Below are 25,189 nucleotides of genomic sequence, written 5' to 3'. Positions count from 1 at the left end.
TGACAATTCGGCAGTAGTGGCCACAATCCGAATAGCCCGGAGGCCCCGCGGATGTTCCGATGGGGGACATTTGACGAACCATAAGAGTTGGGGCAATATGGGTATCAAACTTTAGGGTTTTTGATACTGCACATGAAATTTGACATTTTGGCAGTAGTGGCCACCACCTGGAATGGCCGAAGGCCCCGCGGATGTTCCGATGGGGGGACATTTACCGAACCATAAGAGTTGGGGCAATATGGGTATCAAACTTTAGGGTTTTTGATACTGGACATGAAATTTGACAATTCGGCAGTAGTGGCCACCACCTGGAGTGGCCGGAGGCCCCGGGGATGTTCCGATGGGTGGACATTTGTCGAACCATAAGAGTTGGGGCAATATGGGTATGGGACCATTCATAAACCACGTGGACACTTTTTTGGTAATCTCGAACCCCCCCCCCCCCCCCTCGTGGACAATTGTCCATACAAAAAAAATCTTTTTTGTATGGAGCATGGACAATCGCCATACCCCCCCCCCCCCCTAAAGTGTCCACGTGGTTTATGGATGGTCCCTATCAAACTTTAGGGTTTTTGATACTGGACATGAAATTTGACATTTCGGCTGTAGTGGCCACCACCTGGAGTGGCCGGAGGCCCCGGGGATGTTCCGATGGGTGGACATTTGTCGAACCATAAGAGTTGGGGCAATATGGGTATCAAACTTTATGGATTTTGATACTGGACATGAAATTTGAAATTTCAGCAGTAGTGGCCACAATCTGGAGTGGCCGGAGGCCTCGGGGATGTTCCGATGGGGGGACATTTGCCGAATCATAAGAGTTGGGGCAATATGGGTATCAAACTTTATGGATTTTGATACTGGACATGAAATTTGAAATTTCGGCAGTAGTGGCCACACTCCGAAGTGGCCGGAGGCCCCGGGGATGTTCCGATGGGGGGACATTTGACGAACCATAAGAGTTGGGGCAATATGGGTATCAAACTTTAGGGTTTTTGATACTGCACATGAAATTTGACATTTTGGCAGTAGTGGCCACCACCTGGAATGGCCGAAGGCCCCGCGGATGTTCCGATGGGGGGACATTTACCGAACCATAAGAGTTGGGGCAATATGGGTATCAAACTTTAGGGTTTTTGATACTGGACATGAAATTTGAAATTTCGGCAGTAGTGGCCACACTCCGAAGTGGCCGGAGGCCCCGGGGATGTTCCGATGGGGGACATTTGACGAACCATAAGAGTTGGGGCAATATGGGTATCAAACTTTAGGGTTTTTGATACTGGACATGAAATTTGACATTTCGGCAGTAGTGGCCACAATCCGAATAGCCCGGAGGCCCCGCGGATGTTCCGATGGGGGACATTTGCCGAACCATAAGAGTTGGGGCAATATGGGTATCAAACTTTATGGATTTTGATACTGGACATGAAATTTGAAATTTCGGCAGTAGTGGCCACACTCCGAAGTGGCCGGAGGCCCCGGGGATGTTCCGATGGGGGGACATTTGCCGAACCATAAGAGTTGGGGCAATATGGGTATCAAACTTTAGGGTTTTTGATACTGGACATGAAATTTGACAATTCGGCAGTAGTGGCCACAATCCGAATAGCCCGGAGGCCCCGCGGATGTTCCGATGGGGGACATTTGACGAACCATAAGAGTTGGGGCAATATGGGTATCAAACTTTAGGGTTTTTGATACTGGACATGAAATTTGACATTTCGGCAGTAGTGGCCACCACCTGGAGTGGCCGGAGGCCCCGGGGATGTTCCGATGGGGGGACATTTGCCGAACCATAAGAGTTGGGGCAATATGGGTATCAAACTTTATGGATTTTGATACTGGACATGAAATTTGAAATTTCAGCAGTAGTGGCCACAATCCGGAGTGGCCGGAGGCCCCGGGGATGTTCCGATGGGGGGACATTTGCCGAATCATAAGAGTTGGGGCAATATGGGTATCAAACTTTATGGATTTTGATACTGGACATGAAATTTGAAATTTCGGCAGTAGTGGCCACACTCCGAAGTGGCCGGAGGCCCCGGGGATGTTCCGATGGGGGGACATTTGCCGAACCATAAGAGTTGGGGAAAAATGACTGTTACACTTCTGAAATCTGTTTCTGGAAATTTAGAATAACTATTTCGTAATCAATTAGAGCCCTGAATAGGGCAGTTCAGCTCCACTTGCAATTTTCATCCCCTTAGTTCGATAGGACGTTGATATTATGTCTTAAAACTTTACAAATCAAACAGCCTGTTTCAGAGCCACGAAATAGACCACAAAAGAGTTGTCTTGTGTAATTATAAGGGAATCATGGGGAAATTTGGATCGGACGTTCTAATCGAAAATTTCAACAATCTTCTATTAAAGTTCTTTGTCATACTGGTCATGTGTAACATAACCACCTGCACCTTTTTTATTCCGCGGCATCATTGTTTAGCGCAAACTTTTGTCTTTTGCACACATTCAATTATAATGATCTTAATTTCGTTCCATTCCTAGTTATGAGCGGGATAATCATAATGCCGCATAATAGTGCCCATTAAAATTAAATGCCACGTGGCTCTACCATCCATTGAGGGCAGACTGTGACTGTGGTGATAGCGAAATCTCGGTTTAAAGTGCTCGCTTAGGGTGGGGAGATGATTTTTATAGCGCCAGATTGATTGAAGCACTATTTGTTGTGCTGCAGCAACGGAGTGCATCCCGGATCGTGACATTTTCGTGAGCAAATCGAAGGACAAAGGTGAATTTTTATTCCCTCATTTTCCACTTTTCCTACACAGAGCAAGGTTAAAGATCCCCCGCGGATAGGGATCAGCGATAATTGTGACGTTTACCCACTTTGAATTTTAAGCAGCAATTGGGGTGGGATGCTCGTTTCTCATGATAATTTTGCTATTCCAGTATAGTGGGGTGGTTGTTTCTAATCCGTGATTACTCGAAGTTTCATAAAAAAGCAGAAATTTTTTGTGTGAACCTTTTAAGAAACTGGATGACAATAAAAAGATACAACAGACGACTGAGAGATTAACTCTACCAAATTTTTACTGAAAAAATGACGAGAGATTTTTGTGTTGTATAATAATTGAACGCGCACTAACAGAACGGCAAATTTTCCAAGTTGATTGGAGATAACGGTCGTAAGTTTTTTTTTTTTTCTAAGCAAGCTCGAATCTCTTCCTTGTGGTTTGTACATACATTCAAATCACAATACAGAAATATCCTATCCTAAACAATGAGTGAAATTCTGAATGGCTATGGATGTTGGCCACACTTTTTCACCACATTGTAACCGTCCGGTGTAAATTTATCACCCTCTTTTTCGGGGGTTGCTGCCCGCCGCCCGCTCTCAATGATAGACTTCCAATGCACATCATCAGTGGTGTTGATTTATCGCCTTGCCCGTATTCCAGAGGCCAGCCGGCGGGCCAGAACTTTCTCCTTCGGCGCACCGCATTTTCTCGCAGACAATTAAACGCTCCTAAATTCCGCCAAATTGTTTGCTCGAAAATAGGGGCTGTATTGTTGTAAAATTTATTGAATTTTCCGATCGCACGACAACTGTTTGCCGTTCTGGTAGTTTTGGGAAATATCTTACGAAAACAGCAATTTCCAGAAAAAAAGGGAGTGCGGAAACGGTCCCCGTTTTCGGCACCTGAAGATGAGATTGCTGTGGAGGGCTTTGAGGTCATCTCGATGCATTCATAAAGGCAACAACAAAAAAAGTGAAGCGGAATCCGCCTTAGAACCTGTAAATCATTCCCAGTGCACCGCCACTTGGGGAGGACCATTAGACGGGAATCGATGTGTAGGAAGGACCGCAAAATATTTTGGTAGATAAATAAAAAAAATCACAGGTATTGGAAACCTCGGACGAGCGCGGAGACGTCGATAAATTTTCTACATGGCGCCAAAGCACTATGGGCTTGCGAAGGGGTAATTTTTGTCACATGATGTTTTTAAGATTCTAAACTTGTTATTTTGAATCCTGAACCAGGATGATGTACTCAAAAGTTTTATCATTGAATGATTTTACCAAAATTTAGAAAGTGGGAGGCAGTGGGGCGACTTTGGAACAAAAACGATATGGCTCTAAATATAATAAAACAATTTAAGAGGTTGTGTTGCTGGTTATTTTCTTATTTTTTTCTTTCAATTAAATTGTTTAAGAATTTCGAATTGATCCTTACAGTGAGGTGCAGACCAATTATGGTAAGCTATGCGACGAGTTTGTTCATTATTTTAAAGAGCCACAAAAATATATCTTCTAAAGAGCCACAAATAAATGATTTTACAAACAATAATCAGATTAATCAGATTGAAATCACGTAGAAATTCGTTCAATATCAAGGTTTTTTTTTAAATGACAACGTACAGTCTAGACTCGATTATCCGAAGTTTCGTATACCGAAGTTGGATTAGGTTAGGACTTCGAATAATCGAATCACCAGGGCCCCGGCGATGGCCTGATATGAGCTACCGAACAACATTGGCACCAACATAAAATTGGTTGTAGACGGACCGAAAAAAAAACTAAAAAAAAATGCTATATCCGTTGTGTACCTACCAATTTTAAAATCTTACATAAGTTATAAAACGTCCATTGTAGAAGGGGAGATGTTTCGAAATAAATAACGCCAAAGCGTTGTGTTTGAATGTTCAAAACGTTCTGATTTTATTGTGATCGAAAAGTCCCCCAGAGCCTCACACACGAGGTACTGAGGTTTTGCTTACTGAGCATTAATCGAGCTACTTGCTTTAATCGCGGCGAGGTAAACGAAGTTTAGCTTTGTTCGCAGTTTAGGTTTCTGTTGTCGGCTGTGCTGACGATATTGGTGGCGTCGATCAATTATGTGGAAAGCAATTTCCGTAACCCATAAAAAAAAAAAAAATTCAAATTCTAAAACAGAAAAAAATATAAATTTTTCAATTTAAACCGCTTTTATTGCGTTTCTTAGCAAGATTATGCAACAAATCATCGTGCCTTTAGTTTATCTTTAGTTTTCAAACCAGTTTGTTGTAGATTGGTGTTTAAATGTCGAAATTCAGTATTAATTAAGATAAGTTGCAAAATGCCTAATTTCAGCCGTGTGCAACAATTTCCACTTCACGCGTGCGGAAACCCGATAATAGGGTAATTCATGCGTTCCAGACTGTCAAAATTCTAAAATGTCATTACCAATCTTCGGTTCACTGCTTTTGTTCGTGTTTGAAGTTTCGGGCCGAGAATCTGCGAATCACGAACAAAAAAAAAATGCAGCAATATTTCAGTCAAATTTGAGTAGTCAATAGTCAATAGATGAAAATATAATAAAATGATTTTTTAAATATTTCATCACCGCCATTTCGGCTGCCATCTTGGATTTAAAATTCTAAATCTTTTTAAAAGTAGTTTTGGAGTCATATTTAAGCTCGACCATAAAAAAGACAACGAAAAACATATTTTTTTTCTTGATTCGATTATTCGAAGTGAAATTTTGTCTAGGCCTTCGGATAATGGAGTCTGGACTGTATCATGAAATTAAACTTGTTTAGGTTATTTTTTACGTTTTGCGAACTGATTATATCCTTGTTGGTTCGTTCTTCAAAGATGATTAAAACAAAGTTTTATTTAAAAGCGTAGCTCAAGTATTTTAAAGTTTTTTGCCATTTTATTACATCGAAAGGTCTATAGTGCAAAGAACAGCGTTATAGCGACATTTGATATATTCATACCGAGATATATGTAGGAGTTGCGAAGAAAGTTTAGCTTCTATCGCCCGTTAAGGAATTAGCTGATATTTGCTGGAATGTGGCCAACTCTCAGTGAGAAATACCAAAAATAAAAAATAAAAGTTTCTCAAGGAAGGTGTACTGGCAGACGGACGCTACATTTGCAATGTTATTTAACTGACCTAGATCTCGAAATAGCCATCCAAAAATAGTAGTAAATTGAGGTATGGTGCCATTCACCTGACTCGTATTGGGAGCCTAGTAATCCGTGTGGTCCGATTGTGCTGTGTTACGCAATTACGGGTTCAACGAACACCGTCTCAAGAGGGCCAAGAATTCTTCTGGAGTGGGGGCTAAATTGTTTGCTCTCTAAACGTTGACTTTTGCAGCATGCCTTCCAGCGTGCTGTTGGCACGCACCGCATTGTTCACACTTTTGAGTTTTTTTTCCCTTTGTCAAAATAGAGCAGCTGAAAGTTTCAGATGCTGTCCAGTTTTGACCCCGGCGCTATTGTTCTAATGAATTGAATTTCAGAGAAATTGCCCACATGAAAATGTAATTCATAGAAAGGAGAGAAAGCAAAAGTGGGTGAGAGAAAAGGCTCGTCGCTGGGGCGGTCCTCCTGATGGCAAAGAGGCTTGAGGGGTTTGAATGGATAAATTCGAAGGACTCCGACCTTGCGACCTGCAATTCTCGTTCATTTGTGCCAATTAGCATTGAACAATTCCTTGTAGGATACATCGTTGACTACAACGGGCATACACATCTAAAATATTACATAAATTTTGTTTTTGTTTGGTTGGCATCAACGAAACGTTGAAAAAGTGTTTTAAGTTTCTGAAGAAAAATACCTAAAATTATTGATGATTATAGCTTTTTCAGATCAATTCTTTACAAATACCGGAAGTGGATTTCATTTGTTTTCTTTATTTGGCTTAAACTTTTTGCGGAGTTTCTTCATGAAAGCTCATACCCAAAGAAGGTATTTTGCATCATAAAGAACCTATGACTAACAAACAAACTAAACAAGACTTTAATTCCAATATTTAATATTTGCATAATTTGAAATTCCCGTAAACTGCTTTTTTATTAAAAAAAAGTTTGTTTTAGGAGACTAAAGAGCTACAAAGTAGTTTGGACAATTTTATTATCACAGAGATCAAAAAATCAAATCAAACCATCCACATTAATGACCCCCGGGTCTTTTGTGGTCTCTATTGCAAGTTTCTGCTCGAACCTAGGAGTCCGAAGGCTTGAATGGGAAGAGCACCCAAACCTCTTTCTACTCCAAGGAACCTTCCACCCCAGTGTTTGAACTGACGACCTTTGGATTGCAAGTCCAACCGCCGCCAGCGATTCCACCGGAGTAGGCTTGGTTTGGTGTGTTGTTTGTACTTATGGCATGGAGACGACTCCTACACCTGGAATGACTTAACGCGGCCTAACAACCGAGGCCGGGACCGACATTTTACTTCCTCATCCGATGGAAGGTTGCAGCAGATGGGAATCGAACCCAGAATCATCCGCTTACAAAGCGGACAGCGTAACCATTCGGCCACGCACTGCCATCACAGAGATGTAAGCTTTGAAAAAATAAAAAATAAAAAAATGAAGCCGTTACAAAACAGTTCTAATGGTCGAGAGTTTAGGAGGTATTAGACTATGACAAACATATTCGCGCTTTTTCGTGTTTGACAGTTTGCCAACTCGCAAACAAAGCAAAATGTACTGTCAAACTGTCAAAAAGTGCGAGTTTGTTTTTTTGTTTGTCATAGTCTAATACCTCCTTTAGAATCTCTTCCTAGAAGCAAAAAATTGTCGCAAATTATGAGAACACATTCTTTTTACCTTAAAATAAATGAAATAGTTTGTTGTCAGTGCTTCTGTAAAATTGGGTAGAAGATTTGTCCGCTCCAGACTGGGTGTAGTGTGGTGTAAGATTAACATCGGTCGTTCCAAATCAAAATGTATATTCACTCATTGCCCAGCTACTCGCTCCAGAGAAGTTTGAAAAGTGACAAAACACATGTCAATACCAAATGATGGTGCTAAAAACCATTCTTGATGGGCGCCTGTGTCAAAGGTGCTCGGCTACCGTTGTTGTACCTTAAGTGTCCTCTCTGCACACCGCAAGGGGAAGGCGAAAATATGAAAAGCCCAAAACCTTACACAATGTCAGGAATCCATCGCTATATCGCAACTGTATCGCGCCCTGGACTTCTTCGTTTTACCCTCAACTGCGACGGCTGCGTTCGGTCGTTCGTTGTGTTGTGCGCGCTTTTGATGGTCACTTTTTACACCAGAAGAGTCGGAGATCGATGAGTGCGCCGAGGATCAATTTTTATTTATTCGTTTGGCGCTGCCGTGTTGTTCCGCGCGCGGCTTCCAGGCCCGGGCCAGTCCCGGTGGCCGGTGGTGTGGTTTGTATGTGATATGCATATATTCCTTAGGGTGACTAGTTGAACTTAGTCCGTTTCCTTTTCTCAAAGAAATTCTGCGAATTTTTATTGTACGTTTGGTCAGCAAGTTTAAGCTATGATGTGTAAGACTAACTTAAAGCTAATACTTTCCCGAACTTGAACAAATTTCCCAGACTTTTCTCCTGATGGTCACCGTAACATACCTGCCTCCTCGAGTCAGTTAGTCGTCCGTCGGTGGCGGTCTGGCGGTTCGATCGATCGCGCGGAGGCTGTTGATGTTTACCCGGGCCATCCACACAACACACATACACACACACACAAGTTTGTTCGCTCGTTGGATATAACGTGGCGGCGTAGGTAGAGGAACAACACAACACATCAGTCTCGAAGGCAAAAAAAGAGAGACCCAAGCCAGTCAACGTTGGTGGTCTATTTTCAATTATTTGGTCAAAGATAATAATTATTTATAATAATATATAATAAATTATATATTTATTAACCATTTTTAATTACTATATTGCAGTGAGCCCTTTCGAGAGGGGGCCACTGTGGCTGACGGTTTCACCTGAATGAACCTGTTTGTGGCTGCCCTTAATGTTATCAGACGTGCAGCGCATACTGGTGATTAGAAGATGTACGAGGTGATTGGAAATTCCATGAATTACGATGGACCCAGGCAGCGAATATCGCATGTTTGCATTCCAAAGGCATTCAATCAAAACACGCTGCTCCGGGACCTTGGAAATGCTTCTTTCTGAATTTATATGATCGAACGGTATGAAAAACTTCTTCAAATTGTAAGCTTTTTTAATTTCGCTACTTCTTAAAGATTGTATTTTAAACAAAATTGAATTCTTAAACTTAATTTTTGACCAATTCAATATTTAAAACTTCAATTCTTTTTTTTTATCACTAATTTGAATTTTTTTAACAGAGATTCAAAAATAAAATAGCTCAAAATAACTACAAGTAACGTTTATCAAGTACACAGTCCAACAAGATTTTGTCTCTGAGACGAGTATATGTGTTCCTAGTAAAATTTTGCCTGCTGAATCCGAATCCGGGTCCAGAATTGCTCCAAATGGTCCCAATTTTGAAAAAAAGTTTGAAATGTTAGTTTAGGCCAGCGTTTCTCAACCTTTTCTTGGCTAGGTACCCCTTTTCTTTTTGCTTAAGCTGCTGGTACCCCTTAGTTTTTAAACATGAATTTTTTTCGCCTATAGAGTTTTTTTTAAATTCCAAATATCGTTTTTTTTGTATGAGAAACATAAATTTTGGAGAAAAAAAAATCTGTTTATATGTTCTGTAACTCTAACTCGGGAGACATTGATAGAATTTAAACTAAATCTGGAATTTTCTTGAACTAATTTTTTTTTTTGCTTCCTGGGTGTTTTTGAAACCGCATTGGGTTATTAAAAAACACTTAAAATGAAAAAATATGTTATTAAATATTTAAAAAAATCGAAAAATATTGTTAATAGATTAAAGTTTGTGTCTAGAATTGTTTTAAAACAAGTACTGGGTAGGCCAAACAATGCCCATGTAGGGGAAAGTGGGGCAAGCTAAGGAAATGCTCGTTAAAATCCATTAAAAACGTTAAAAAAATCTGTCGAATTTTTTGATAGTCATCTTGTCCCAGGTCTTGACTAAGACTTTGATAGAACAAGTTTCTAAAAAATCCAGTTTTTCACGATAAAAAATAGATTATAAAATTATTGATTTTCAGTACGTTTTACTCAACTAGTGGGGCAAGAGGAACAAACCATATAATAGCATGTTATTTTGCTTACAATTCAGATTAGATTGTATTTGATACGTTTCTTTAATTTTTAGCTGTAATAATAATATTTTACTGATAATTTGATCGTTTTTCGAAAAAAAAAATATTTTTTTGTAGATAAATGGATTTTTTTTATAATATTGCTATATTTTGCATGAACATTTTTTTAAACATTTTTTATCTAATCTAATCTAATCGAACACAAGCGCAGCCAGTCCGAAGAAAGCATCCGGGAAGAACTTATGGTTAGATTACGCCTTGAGTTCTTTCTTGTCATTTTTAATGATTGCAGTACTTTCGAGAACCCCCGAAATGTATTACACTCATTAAAGCGGTCCGGCCAACTGCGTTGCATTAACCGCAAGAGACAGATTCTATGAACGGAACCCACATTTCATGGAATCATCAGGGGAAGAAGAAGAAGTGGGGACATACCGTACCAACCACTTCGAGTTATTTATAGAATATGGTGTGTGGTGTGTGTAGGGGAATCGTTGGGAGAGGGATTGTTGTATTATTTAGTAAATGACAAGGGGTAGGACAGTGAGTGATTTTGAGAAAATTTGAATAGAATTGAGTAACATTGAGCCACGCACGTTTTTCAGAGTTTCTCAATCTTCACCATGATTTTTACAAACGACGTAACAAATTTTGACATTGACATTTAAACGCTGACACTGACAACTTGTAAAACACAAAAACAGCGGGAGCGTAAATTTTTCCGGCTGCCAGAAAGGTGTTGAGGGAGGCAAGAAGGCTTGGCCACTGCCCCAAATACCGAACCGGCCAAAAATAGAGACCCTAAATAGGGAGACTGGTCTAAGCTTGCTAAATCGATCTGGCAACGTATGTTTTGAGCTTGGCAACACTGATAAGTTTTGCTGGGCGTAAAGGCAAATGCTCGTTTGGATACGTCAAACTCGCGTCTGTTTGGGTACGTCAAATTCACTTCGTCCAGTCTCCCTATTTAGGATCTCTAGCCAAAAAGGGATAAATGCTGCTGCTACCGGAAACAGTGCCGCTGCTGGCAAATAGGCTCCGACGGCGGCTTTAGCCAAAATTGGCTGCTATTGCCACCGCCAAGGCCAAGAACATTTAGGCCGCCAAGAAGCCAGCCCCGAAGAAGCCGTTTCCAAAGAGAGTGCCGCCGGTGCCGATAAAAGTAAATCTTTCCCAGTTCCTGAGGGGAACACCCGTGAAGAGTATCGGGGCCGGCATTTACAAAGCGGATTCAGTGGCAGTTTTTCACTCAACTAATGTTAACATGTTTAGGTTAATGTTAACATTCCATAGGTCGCCTCCCTAAGGTGTCGTGATAAGGTCCAGTTTGTGACGATACACTACCTTCCCTTTACTAAGCAATCGAATCCAGAAGGGAAAAGATCACCAGTTGTGTTGGTCCGAGCCGGGATTTGAACTCAGATCTACCGCTTATGAGGCGGAAGCGTTTCCACTAGGCTACGTCGCCGGTGCCGATGGTTCCAAGTAATTTCGTTCAAAACTTGGCAAAATGGACGAGGTTTTGCAAAAGCAGAAAAAGAGCCCGCGACGAGAAGGTACGACGGGGTGTTGGACAAATCGGTTCCCACTTACAGCTACCAGCGGTTCAAGGCCGAAAGGGAGAAGGATTGGGTGGTAGAGGTGCCCCAGAATGCGGAACCCAACAAGGACGAAGCGATATTTGCGCATTGACAGGTATGCCATGAACGAAATCGCCCGGATGAAAGTTGATGACTGCTGCCAACGTCGCCAAGGCGTCGACCGGAGAGTTACAGGAGAAGCTGACCAACGAAGGACCGCGTAATCGGCGTGAAGGAAGCAAAAGCGCGCTGCCGGGCGAGAAGAAACGCAACCTGGAGATTGTCAGCAAGGTGCTGAAAAAGAAGCCGCCAGTGACACTGGAGCTGCTGTCCACAAGAAAAAGGGAGCTGCCGGAGCAACATAGGCTGCCGCAAAGAAGCTCGCCAAAAAGAAGGTCGCCGCCACCGTGAGAAGAAGGCCATCGAGGCTAAGGTGCAGAAGGGTACCGCTATGATTCATGTCATCACTCTGCCAGGGGTCTAGGTATGATTTTGGAGCAAAATAAATAAGCATATACATACACAATAAAAAACGCATCATTCGCTTAGTCGCTGGTAAAAATAGGAAAAGATCGGAGCGACTGCTTCAGATGCCCCCCTCCAGTCCCACGACAATTTTCTTCTCCTAGATCTAGAACTCTTAGAGATTTTTGTGACGACCGTGTGCTGGCACTTCGCTGGCTTTTGGAACCGATCAAACTTCCTGCTGCAAGATCATGATCCGATCCGCCAGCGATTCGGGCCACTGCCCATCTCGACTTGCCGGAAAGACGAAAGACCTTCTCCTTGATCTCGCTGAACTCGCAAGCGGTGTGGCAATCCAGCACTGGGGTGTACCGTTGGAGATCTGACCGGGGTGGTTCAGCACGATGACCTGGGCGGTGAGTTTTTCGAGTCACCGGCGACGTAACCACGACGCAGTTCCTTGACGGACACATTTTTGGCGTTGTCCAGCAGGGCTTCTTTGTGCGGACGGACTTGACTTCAGCGGCCAGGTTGACCGGGGCGAAGACGATGGCGATACCGGGCTTGTTCAAACCGGTTTCCGTTCCCGGGGGGCAGATGCAGGGGCTTGTCGGTGGGGTCCGTTGGGCACTTGCCGTCAGCCTGGCTCTCTTGCGCTTGATGGCCTCTGCTTGAAACAAGTACATCTTGGTGGACGGTTCCAGCATGTTATCTCTGTGCCATCCGGATTTAGATAATACCAGTATCGAATTCACCGGTACCGGCGGCGACGATCAACACGGCACAATCCGTAACAGGCGGAATCGACGTCGTCGTCGGGCGGAATAGTTTGTTCCCGGTTTCGTTGACTGACTGAACTTTAGCAGCAGCGTGGCGTGAAAATATTTCTAATGTATTTGTAAACACGCTCTTCTGTGAACGTGGTCAACGTTTATTCACAAATTCCGCAACTCGGTGAAAAAAAAAATCATGAGGAAGATTGAGTAACTTTGAGCCACATTGAGTAATTTTGTAAAATTGAGTCACTCAGTTACTCTGTGTCCTACCCCTTGGTAAATGACCTTGTGACATTATTTCACCACTACGGATTAATTCACTCAAGGGGTGTTAACCCCTCGGTGGCCGAGTGGCTAGAGCATCTGATTACCAATCCAAAAGGTGTGAGTTCGAATCCCACCTGATTCCATGCGTTTTTTGTCCATATTCAAAGTTCAATTATAGTCAAATAATTTCAAGGAGACCGGTCGGGAATCGAACCCGGAACCTTCCGCTTATGAGGCGGGAGCCGTAGCCATTAAGCCACGGGCCGGTCCTACAGGTCGAAAAAATAATGTTAAATAATGAAACTTTAGAATCTTTTACCAACCTATTGAATTTTTCTAAGAGATGGTAGTTTCTTTCTTTCTTTTCCAGATATGAGACAAAAATTTAAAGAAAAAAAGGACAATAATCTTAAAAAAGGTACACTTTATTTAAATTAATAAAAAAAATTATCGAATGCAAGCGATTTTTCTCATTTAAATATTTGCTATGTGTTTTGTCGATTTTTTTAAATTTGGCCAACAATTCGAAAAAAAAAAATGTTTCTGGGAAAACCATATCATAAACTTTGCCAAAGATTTGTGATCAGAACATGCCATCTCAATGTACAGATTTTCGAAAATATTTAAAGCACTTGTGTATGGACAGCCCCCATTTTGTATGTATGTATCAATCAATAGAGCTTTATGACGTTTCGCGTACGCACACTAGCGCACCATTCGGTTTTGCTGGCTGACAAAATTTAACCTCACTTTATTTTCGTGTACGTACACGCAATACATACGCACGTAGAATGCTCTATAATGCAAAATAGTTGTTTTTCAAATTTAATGATAATCGATTAGCGCCGGGTCCGGTGGCGCAGTGGTTAGCGTGGCAGCCTCTCACCCCGGTATGGCCTGGGTTCAATCCCAGAAAGACCCGGTAGCATTTTTCGAGACGAAATTTGCCTTCTATCGGATGGGGAAGTAAAACGTCGGTCCATTAGCGTAAAAGAGGTTTTGAGTGACTCACCACACATAACCTTCGGACGACTAGAAATGAGCAGAAACTTGCAACAGAGACCACAATAGACCCGGGGGTCGTTAAAGTGGTTTGCTTTGCTTTTTTTTTCCGATTAGCAAACACGAAGTAAATTGAATAATCTACAAAAAAAATGTTGCGTTATTTTTTTGTTTCTAATCTGTTGGTTTTTGCTTCTCTCAAATATTTTGTCCGGGATATCATTCAAATGTCCGCCATTACGGGGTTTGTCTTCCGGTACCCCTTGAGACCGCTCGTGGTACCCCCAGGGGTACATGTACCCCAGGTTGAGAACCGCTGGTTTAGGCCAAAATTAGCTACTTTGTTGACTATTTTACAAAAGAACTATTGAATAAACAACTAAACCAATACATCTTAAAGTTCACGTTTTCCCCTTTCTGAAACACTCTTGGTTTTTAAAATTTGATTGTTTCTACGCATATTTATAGCCATTTTAAAATTATATTTTCAGTTGGTTCTCATTCAAGTTTTTCCAACTTGCATGCAAGTCAAATTCTAATTTTAAAATAGCTATAAATATGCGTAGAAACAATCAAATTTCAAAAACCAGGGGTGTTTCAGAAAGGGGAAAACGTGAACTTTAAGATACATGTATTGATTTAGTTGTTTATTCAATAGTTCTTTTGTAAAATAGTCGACAAAGTAGCTAATTTTGGCCTAAACTAACATTTTAAACGGGTGTATCTCAAAATTGGGACCATTTGGAGCAATTCTGGGCCCGGATTCGGATTCAGCAGGCAAAAATCTACTAGGAACACATATTCTCGTCTCAGAGACAAGAAACATTTGATTTTTTGTTGAACTGTGGTATTGTTTATTTCTTCTCAAATGGCACTTATTTTTGCCTCAATGATGCACTAAACTATTTTTTTTTCAAGTAGAAATGTTAACCAAATAAATCATGCATAAAAATCATATTTTCAATAAAATATGATAAATTCCTACATAAATCAACCCTAAGGTGTCGTAGGGATCCTTGCGCACTTTAGATAGGTGTTTACTAATATTCCTTCCGCTCCCCAAAGGATAGCTTAGACCCGGCAAGGACCCCCTTATGCCCTGGGCTGTATTACACACTCATCAAAAGATGAAGACATGGTATCTCCCGTGTTGGATTATTGTTCCGGATGAGGGTCTAACACAACCAGACCAAACAGTGGGATAAGCGTTGTGGAGCCATGCGTGGATAGGGCGTCCTAAAATGCTAATGCTAATGCTAATGCTAATAAATTCCTACATAAATCAAAATTACAATTTCAATCAAGATCATTTAACAAAACTTTCTGGTAATTTTCGATTAGAAATGAGGACACCTCGATTGATTCTTGCGGTAAGCTTTCTTGTATCCTTTTTTCTCGCTCGCCCCCGCCTCTAGAATTTATTTTTTTCTTCAAACTTTATATGATCTCAGATTGATGATACTGGGTTATTTATACCATCTTTCGAGCGTGCGCGCGCGGCAAATCCTTGGAACCATCATAATTGTTTTTTTTCTCTCTCTGGGGCTCGCGCTCGTTTGGTTGGAATATAATTTTATCAGAGCGTAAAGAACAAACTTTTAAGGCGCACATTTATTCCCATATGGGATGGCTGTCTGTGCTGCTAACTCACTCCCATAACATGTAGCTTTTTTTCCCTGCTCATATCCTTCCATTTCTTGCAGCGACTGCCGCCATAAAAAAAACAACAACAAAAAACACACATGAAAAGTGCACTTTTCCGATAATAATAAATCGTGCAAACCTATATTGCCAAAACGCACACGTATATTTGTCATGTTTGGGATAGATAGTTTTTGTTGATAACCAGAACTCGACATGTTTCCCAAAATAAACACACAAAATTGGTACACACCCGCCAAGTGGCGTCGGTGCGCGCCGAATGCCTGAGATGGTTATTATTGGATTCATGTTGACTGCAACAACAGAAACTCGATCGATTCGATGGTGTTTTGTGTATATAAAAGGGGCTCGGATTTGAAACATTATATTCATATATCCAATTTTATAAGGCACTTTGTTTCAAACAGGACTTTGTAGTCATATTTTTGTGGCGTAACCTTCTACAACCCAACCCTCAGGCCTAAATAAAAAAATAGGGGGGACTTTAATTCAAACTAAACATTGCTTTGTGACAGTTTAAAACACTTTTTGAAAGCTTTTATTCAAAAACAATTGCTGATATGACGATGACACCGACCAGCCACTTTTCTGAAAATTATCAATTCATGGGAATTCACTAGAATACCCCCGGAATCATGTGCATTTCTTTTTAGGGAAGGTTTAGTTCAATATTTTGTATGGATTGTGGGTTACTCCATATGCATTTTGTACGATTTTTTGAGTAGTATGCACTAGCGACGAACTGAAAATTAAAATTACAATTTAAATACATATTTGAAATTAAGGTTTAACCGGTTTTACCTTCAAAATCTACATTTTTATAAAACTTATGTCTGATTTCGATAGGAAAAAATATGTCCATCATTTTGGTGTACAACATTCCAATGTTTGTTTGATTATTCTATGAATAACACTGTAAATTTAGAAAAAGGTAGTGGTTTGGACTTTTTTGCAAGATAGTCTTCAAAAAATCAATAAAAATTGTTAAATATAAGTAAACACATTATGTTTCTTCACCAACTAGCTTCAAGATTGATGTTCATTATTTTAATGCAAAAATAGTTTCCCGTCTTTTGCAACCAGTTTCATTAAGATTGATGCAGAGAATCATGAAAAATAATCGATTTTGTTCTTCAACCCGGCAGAAAGGTATACGATTTTACGGCAAGTAGCCTCTTAAGTGGCGCCTCTTACATTTGAAACACAGTCGCGTTGCAAAACCTCAATAATCTACACAGTAAATAAAATCATTGCAATGTTACAACGATAATTGAATGCTCACACAGCGCCTGCCATGATCGTCATTACGATGCAACCGTTAGTGAACGGTGAACGGGGCAGAATGGTCCACCTAAGTAAAATGTACAGAAAATCATAGAAAAACATACAAATTTATGAATCCAGTGTAGTAGGCTTATGCTTTGGAATGTTGTTTACTTGGATCATGATTTTTTTTCAATTAAAACTATTTTTGAACCACTTTAAAAAAAATATTTTTTCGACTAACTTCCCAGGGTGCGGGGCAAAATGGACCACCCTGCGGGGCAGAATGGGCCACCTTAGAAAACAAGCCATTTATTCAAATACAACGTTGAAGGGTGATAAGAAATGACTTGAAGGACCTTTTCAACATAGTTTCCATGAAGTTTGACCACTTTTATAAAAAAGTAACTTAACAAAACAAAGATTTTTTTAAATAGTGTAAATATATCGCAAAAAGACACTATGTTTACAAATAAGCATCAAAACAATTGAAAAATCAACTAATGTTGCATTAAACGTGATTTGTGATGCTACCAGGAGTGAAATAATCCATTTAATAAAAATTTCATAAATTTTGATTGTTTTTATAAGGCAGAAAAAGGGTGGTCCATTCCGCCCACAAGTGAATTTTAAGTTAACACTTCCATCACCAAGCCTCTAAATAATTTAAATGTTCCGTTGTTGTTTGATTACCTTGGTAGTAATATCTAGTAACATTAGAAGCAGTGAAAAAAGTTTTTCAAACAATCCAACTTTTCAGAAAGCTTATTTGAAATCCCCGAAATAAACAACATTTGCGTGGTTTTGTCAATAATTTACATTTTTGCTCATAATTCGAAAAAAACAATGAATTCAAACATCGTTTTCGGTGTGGTGATGTCATTTGACGTTTTTTATAAGACCCTTGCCTTAAAGTTGTTCTAAATCCATTCTAGTTTTTTTTTTGTTTTTTTTTTATATTAAGATTCAACCTAATTAATTAACCTAATTCAAAATGTTCAAGGGGACTAATCGGAATTCATATTAAATTCGAAAATTAATTTGTTAGGAAGTACTCGAAACTTGTAATGTGGCAAATGGGCAGTATACATGATTGCTGAGTGTCGCAGGACTCTCGCCCTATGCTATTAGTAAGTATCCAGCAAAGCAAAGGGTAGGGGCAGGGGGGGCAGAATGGACCGCCTAAGGGAAATGCACCAAAAAACATAGAAAAACATACAAATTTATGAATCCAGTGTAGTAGGCTTATGCTTTGGAATGTTCCCTTCAATGTTGTATACTTGGTTGATGAAATTTTTTTACTTAAAACTGTTTTTGAGCCACTTTAAAAAAAAGTTTTTTCGACTAACTTTCCAGGGTGCGGGGCAGAATGGGCCACCCTGCGGGGCAGAATGGGCCACCTTAGAAAACAAGCCATTTCTTCTAATACAACGTTGAAGGGTGATAAGAAATTACTGGAGGGACTTTTCCATTATAGTTTCCATGAAATTTGATCACTTTTATAAAAATAGTAACTTAAAAAAACAAAGATTTTTGAAAATAGTGTAAATATGTCGAAAAAAGACACTATTTTTACAACTAAGCGTCGAAACAACTAAAAAATCAACTTTTGTTGCATTAAACGTGATTTGCGAAGCTACCAGGAGTGAAATAATCCATTTAGCTCATATTTTTTAACTTTTGATTGTTTTTATAAGGAAGGAAAAGGGTGGTCCATTCTGCCCCCAAGTGGATTTTAATTTAACACATCCACCACCAAGCCTCTAAATGATTTTAAGGTTCCATTGTTGTTTGTATACCTTGGTAGTAGCATCTAGTAACATTATAAGCATTGAGCAAACTTTTTCAAACAATCCAACTTTTCAAAAATCTTATTTAAAATCCTCGAAATAAACAACATTTCCGTGGTTTTTCTAATAAATTTACATTTTTGCTCATAATTCGAAAAATACAATGAATTCAAACGTCGTTTTCGGTATGGTGAAGTTATTTGACGTCCTTTATAAGACCCTTGCCTTACAATTGGTCTAAATCTATTCTAAAGCCCAAAACCAAGGGTGGCCCATTCTGCCCCCCTGGTCCATTCTGCCCCCCCTGCCCCTATAGCATGCATTTGATACTGTCAACTCCCATTCGGCTGTGTTCTCGTCGCTGTCATGTTGTAAACTGGAGCCGAGGGAGGTCCTGTTGTGAATTCTAGTTGGAGGTGGTCCGAAGATCATTGAAGAAGGTAGAATTCGCCATCACCCAAGACACGAAGGCACGAAGGATAGACCATGTCTTGGGGGGTGAAAGGATGATAGGATTTAGTGATAATACCACAATTTTAATATTTGTCTTTCTCTCTTATTTCAGAGGATGCCTGTTCTGAGTTCTAAGTGTTACAGAAGCCTTCCGCTCTACATAATGGAGCCTTCCTTCTATCATTTCCTGTATTTTGAAAAAAGTGATGCGCCGAATGTCGACATATAGTTTATCACACTTACTCCATACGGTGTGAGCGTGAAATGCTGTATGTTTGCAATTGGTGCATTGGCTATTTTCAAATCAGGCTAGATTTTTCCTATTATTTTAAGATAAAATTTAGTAAAATCTATCCATCTATTTATTTTGCTATTGCTATAACTTGTCCCTTACCTCACAAACTTTAACTACTCTATTCTTCAAACTTGGAATCGCAATACATTATTGTAGAAATGTAACAGTTGAAAAAAAAAATGGTAAGAAATTTGGGCATAACTGTTATTAATATGATTAAAGGTACGTTCAATCTGTTTTATTATATATATTAACTATTCTAGTTTGTTTGTCCTGTCCCATATTTCACAACTTCAGTTGTTATCTTGTAAACTTCTCGTTACAAGTTGGTAGTTCTGTCTAGTTGCAAAATAAGGTTTCTTTATTCTTTCTTTATGTGTTAGTCTGTTATTCAATGTTCGATTTTATTTTACATTGTACTTATCCCATTTTTTCTCTTTTTCTCTTTCATGTACCTTGCGAGCATACGATGACCAAAAAAGTCATTGTATAAGCCAACACACGTGTATTTTTCACAAAGCCGCGAAACAGAACAAGTATTTTTATAAGTGCGTGAATAACAATCGGTCGTTGAAGCTCAAAAAATGTGAGAACAATATCGCGCCGTGGTTCAGTGATAATAAGGCGAAGAAAGTAGACGACGATTCCGCATGAAGAATATAGCGGAAATTATGTGTTAATTGCACAATGGATGAAGGTTTGAAGTTGACACTATCAAAAGGGAATGGTAAGATGCAATAGTAATATTGCTAGGTTTGATAGTGTCAAAAAGTAAGATCAAGGAATAGGGATTATATGAAACTATATTGTCATAATTATTGTATTCACTGAAATATCTATCCGCTTTCTACCCCCAATGTGTCCTGCACTGGGGGTGCCTGGGGTAACTTCGAGTTGACCTGGGCCGCCCGAGGAATTATGTCGTAGGTGGTTCGTGTACTTCTCACTCACCTCTCCTCGCGGCAAGGTTTTCCGTAGGTCTACACTCGAACATGCAACATGGGACAGCATGAATCTTCAGCTGAAGCCGGACGAATGTATTCCGAAATTACAGAATTACAGAAGTACTCGAAACTTGTAATCAATTTTAAAATCTCAATTCGACGTAACCGATATTTTCAATGTCAATTCAATTCAAAATATCGTTTTTTCATTTTTTTTTTATCTAATTATTGCGGGTTCAGGATTAATTATCATTCCGCTGCGATCGTATCCCGCCGTTGCGGAAATCGCAGAGGTCCCTTAGTAGGCTCAATTGTTGACATGCTCGATCAACATGCTTGATTTCATATCTAAATAAGTCACGTGGCTGCAAAAAATCTGAAATAAGCAAAGCATGCTCGGGATGCCATGCTGGTTTTTGGTACCTTGAAGTGACACGTGGTCGTAAAATGCGTTGCGCTGATCAAAGTGCGCTTTATAGTCGCAGCCAACCAACAGTTCAGAACAGACCGCCGCACTTTGCGCAGTAGCCAGACTGACGCTCTCTAGAACCGCAGAATGTTAAAATATCTTGCCAAGGAAAATAATATAAATTATAAATATATCTTTTAACTACCTCTCTAATAACACATTATGTTTTTTCAACAACAGGCATTCTTCAAAGGCCGCTCACCAGAAAGCTTCACTCCGGCGGATGTTCGCTCCCAGCTTCCGAATCTGGGAATGATGATTGATTTGACCTACACGACGAAATATTACAGTCCAGTCGTAAGTGTGTTGAGTATGACAAGATATATTAAGTTCTAACCATGTTTATTTCTTTAGGAATTCAACAATTACAATATTCAGCACAAAAAGCTCTTAACAAAGGGTCATGAAATACCGCAACGATCGCTGGTAGACAAGTGAGTACTATCCAATTTTGGAGACCCCTTTAGTATTTGGCTCTTAAGGCTAGCTGGCTTCGAATTGGGTTCGAACGCTGTTGCAATGATATATGTCTCGCAGCGCAGCGCAATGTGTGCATTTTTGTCGCTCAGCGGAAATAAATCAATCGTGTCTAGAAGATCGCGCAAAATTAGCTATGTAGGCTAGTGACTTGATGCGCTTTGGCTTAGCTGAAAAAGTTTAGTTATTGCGGCTAAGACTCAATTTCCAATGGTTATAATTTATTCACTTTTGTGATCGATTCTCACAGAACGAGAAGATGTCTCCGAGTCGACAAAATTGTTTTATTTAAATTTATTCAAAATCACTATTTACTCTGCACCGACATTATTGTGCACATCCTTATAGGAGGTATTGCACGACATGCGCGATAAATTGTATTATGCAGCATCCGCGCCGCGTGCAGGTTAGAGTAATAAACCATTCGATCCGATCGAATCGATCGGTCATAGTTCCATCGCGCGTGTGCGCTTCTCGATGCAATTCTTTATTCTCACTCGGATAAGCATCGAAAAGCGTGCCGGATAAATGGAAAATGAAAATCAATTTTGTATGGTAAATTGAAATAATTTACACGTACAAAGTGTGTAAATGTTTGGTTTTTTTTACAGCATTTAATTAGTTAGTATCTAATAAATTTATTCTGTTCCAGATTCATTGAAATCGTCAAACAATTTCTCAGTGATGAACAGAACAAGGGTAATAAATGGTATAAAATAATTTTGTTATAAATAATAAAACAATCATTTCTAGACAAGCAGATTGGAGTTCACTGTACACATGGGCTAAATCGAACTGGTTACTTCGTGTGTGCCTACATGATTTTGGAGCAAGGCCGCAATCCTCGTGATACCATCAATGGTTCGTATTAAAATAATCGAACTCCAATGCATCCTACTTATTATATATCTTTCCTGGTCTCAAACAGTGTTCAACAAGGCGAGATTCCACAAGATGGAGCGTGCCAACTACTTGAACTCGCTCATGGCACTAAATTCCGCCGAACGGGCCCCAAGTGACGAGCGGCGTCGTTCCTTCGAGGGTCGCGCTCCCCGCGATTCGTACCAGCGAAACGACGACAGAAGTTACCATCAAAGCAGCAGAAACGGACGATACAACTATGCGGAAGGATCCGGCAACTGGAGGAGCGACAGATCGCCCAGAAAGTTTGAGCCGTCCAGCTCTAGAGAGCATCGAGAGATTTACCGTCGACGGGATTATGACGGGAATGGGGGTGACAATGGACATGCTGCCAATGGCAACAGTGAGCGGTCCAGGCAGGTTGAGGCGAGAGGCCAGCGCAGCAATCAGTACAGGTGGAGTAGAGAGGAACACCACTAGTGCGTGCGAGCAACTACAAAATTGATATGAGTGCAAACGATTTACCTGTGGCCGTTTATTATAATTTTCTAATAAAATAAACTGTTAACGCAGATATGGATTTAAATTTCTTAATCCGAAATCCCAAACATCCGTCTGAGTCATATGCCCGAACTACAAGAAAGGGGCGAGTTGAAATGTCAGAACTACCAAGCTATCACTCTTCTCTACGCGGCCTACAAAGCGCTATCACAAATCCTCATTTGTCGTTTGTCGAACGAGCAAAAATTATTGTTGGGCTGTAACATGCTCGAGATCGGGTGCGATCTCGGACTCGATTGAATCGCGTGAGGGATTGTGGTAAGGCAACGATATCGCTGGGCTTTGTTTCAACATCGAGCTGGTATTCCGCAGCACCGGAGTTGGAGAGGATCACCCCAGAATCAAGTTAATTTTCAACGCCTCCGGAGACAGCTTATAACCTGAGAATTTCCCGTGCAGTAAATGTAAAGTAAGTACGACCATTTTTAAAAATGGCGCACAAATTACACAAACTACTTCAAACAGTTACAAAAAATAAAAATAAAAACACGACAATGACACCATCTCAAACATCTAAGGAAGCAACCTCTAACTCAATTGTGCCTCTAATGTTGCCATATCAGCATTTTGACGTTCAATTACAGCTCATAAAAAGCGTTTCCAACTGAAATCGAGTGGTAAATAGCTCAATAGTAAGTGAGCAAGCAAGTTTGTATCAACAGTTTTACAAAATAAGTTGTTTAAATAATTAAAACAGCAAATTGGATGGAATTAGGTGCGAGTACTTAACCTGCCAAACATGCGAGAATTTCCCCTACCATAATATACAAGCAAATCTGTAAATTTGGCTTCCTAAGATTGAAATGATACGTGATCTACGTGATTCACCATGCTTCCTCTTAATTTTGAAAAAGGAGTATCTAATTGGATTGCTAGAAATGACAGTTCGTCAATGAGAAATACATCCGATCAGAATATTTATTTCCCTTTTTTCAACAAAAGCTTTTCCATTTGCAAATGAATCGTTACAACACCAATTACACTGAAACTCCGTTGGTTTGATATCAGTTATAGTCAAACGAATGGGATCACTTTTTAGTTTGACACCCTCTTTACACAGCGATTACACTTGCTACCAAACGTTTGGTTTGATAGTATGTGTGTGTCCCGTGTAAAATGTGACAGTTCGTCACTTTTCAGTTTGACGTCAAACCAACAAACACACTAAAAAAGAGTGTCAAACGAAAAAGTGACCATTGACCAACCACCGGGGTTGAGTGAGCTACGATTTTTTTATCCATTTAAAATGAACATACTGTTACCAAGCGGTAAGGCTGCTGCAAATATTTTTTAAAATTTATGTCGCTCTCCCCCCCCCCCCCTCCTTCAAAATCGGACAGAAAAATGAGGGATCGCGTACCGCGACACGTAGCTCGGCTCGTACCGAGTGAAGCATCTTGGTCATAAGCTGGGTTCATGCCACGGGTGAGTGCCAAACACGAAACCGAGGCGACGAGCCGAGAGTGTCGTGGTGCGCTGGTACGATGAACCAAAATACCATCGGCTCGAGTGAGTCGGGTACGGGTGTAAACCGAACAAAGCAGGCGCAAAGCAAAACCGAGGTACAAATGAACTGCGTGTACCACACGGTACAGGGAAGCTTGGATAAAACAATATTTAAAAATCATGTGAAATTTCAATGTACAGTACCGCAAAAAGTTTTATTTTCGCGATAAAAAAAATTCGTTGATATTTTGATATTTTGAAACTAAAACAACACGACTGGTGTAAAATGATTTTTAAAACACTTTTTTCGTTCAAATTTTGAAATCATCAAACGTTGAACTGGCATCGGCAATCGAACCGAGGCGGAAATGGATCTTATTTGTATTTTTTTGACCATTACAATTACAAAGTTTATATTAAAATCAGGTAAAAAAATCAGAGGACGAAAAAAAAAATATTATTTTTCAAAAAACTTCCAAATTTCAATGGGATTACACGGAAAAAATCGATTCCCGTAATCGTGAATTGTGTTCATGAATGTGGGAACCACGAAGGAACTTATTCATGAGTATAGTGCATTTCCAAACGTGAATATATTCCTTCGTGGTTCTCAAATTCATGAACACAATTCACGATTTCGGGAATTGATTTTTTTTTCGCATAGAAATCAACAATAAGAAAAATTAATTGAAATGCTTTTTCTTGTGTTGATTATCACAATTAGCTAATTTGAGCTCGTTTGAAAATATTTTGAATCTTTGAGAAATTCCGATGTCCAGTACCGAAGGAGTTTTTTTTTTAGAAAATGTGGTTTGTCAATACACTGAAACCCCGATGGTTTGACACCAAATGTTGGCACTTTTTAACACAGAGCTCACACTTACTACCAAACGTTTGGTTTGATAGTGAATGTGAGTCTCGTGTAAAAAGTAACAGTTCGTCACTTTGTAGTTTGAC

The 25,189-nt window shown here is 40.0% G+C and overlaps 1 protein-coding gene and 1 pseudogene across 1 annotated transcript in view; one reads left to right on the top strand and one right to left on the bottom strand.

The window, feature by feature from the left end:
* LOC120423168 (RNA/RNP complex-1-interacting phosphatase homolog) overlaps nucleotides 1–22,797 on the top strand; it is a 51,178-nt gene extending 28,381 nt beyond the window's left edge. Inside the window, exons 3-7 of the mRNA XM_039586849.2 lie at nucleotides 21,068–21,184; nucleotides 21,242–21,321; nucleotides 22,017–22,063; nucleotides 22,118–22,225; nucleotides 22,293–22,797. Of these exons, the coding sequence (XP_039442783.1) occupies nucleotides 21,068–21,184; nucleotides 21,242–21,321; nucleotides 22,017–22,063; nucleotides 22,118–22,225; nucleotides 22,293–22,705 (765 nt within the window). The 3' untranslated portion in view covers nucleotides 22,706–22,797. The remainder of the gene's footprint in view (nucleotides 1–21,067; nucleotides 21,185–21,241; nucleotides 21,322–22,016; nucleotides 22,064–22,117; nucleotides 22,226–22,292) is intronic.
* LOC120423169 (elongation factor 1-alpha-like) lies at nucleotides 12,058–13,023 on the bottom strand (annotated as a pseudogene).
* Nucleotides 22,798–25,189: the final 2,392 nt, after the last annotated feature.

Source organism: Culex pipiens, chromosome 2 (assembly GCF_016801865.2).
Source record: "Culex pipiens pallens isolate TS chromosome 2, TS_CPP_V2, whole genome shotgun sequence".
NCBI lineage: Eukaryota > Metazoa > Arthropoda > Insecta > Diptera > Culicidae > Culex > Culex pipiens.
This window is presented reverse-complemented; position numbering and strand designations above follow the sequence as displayed.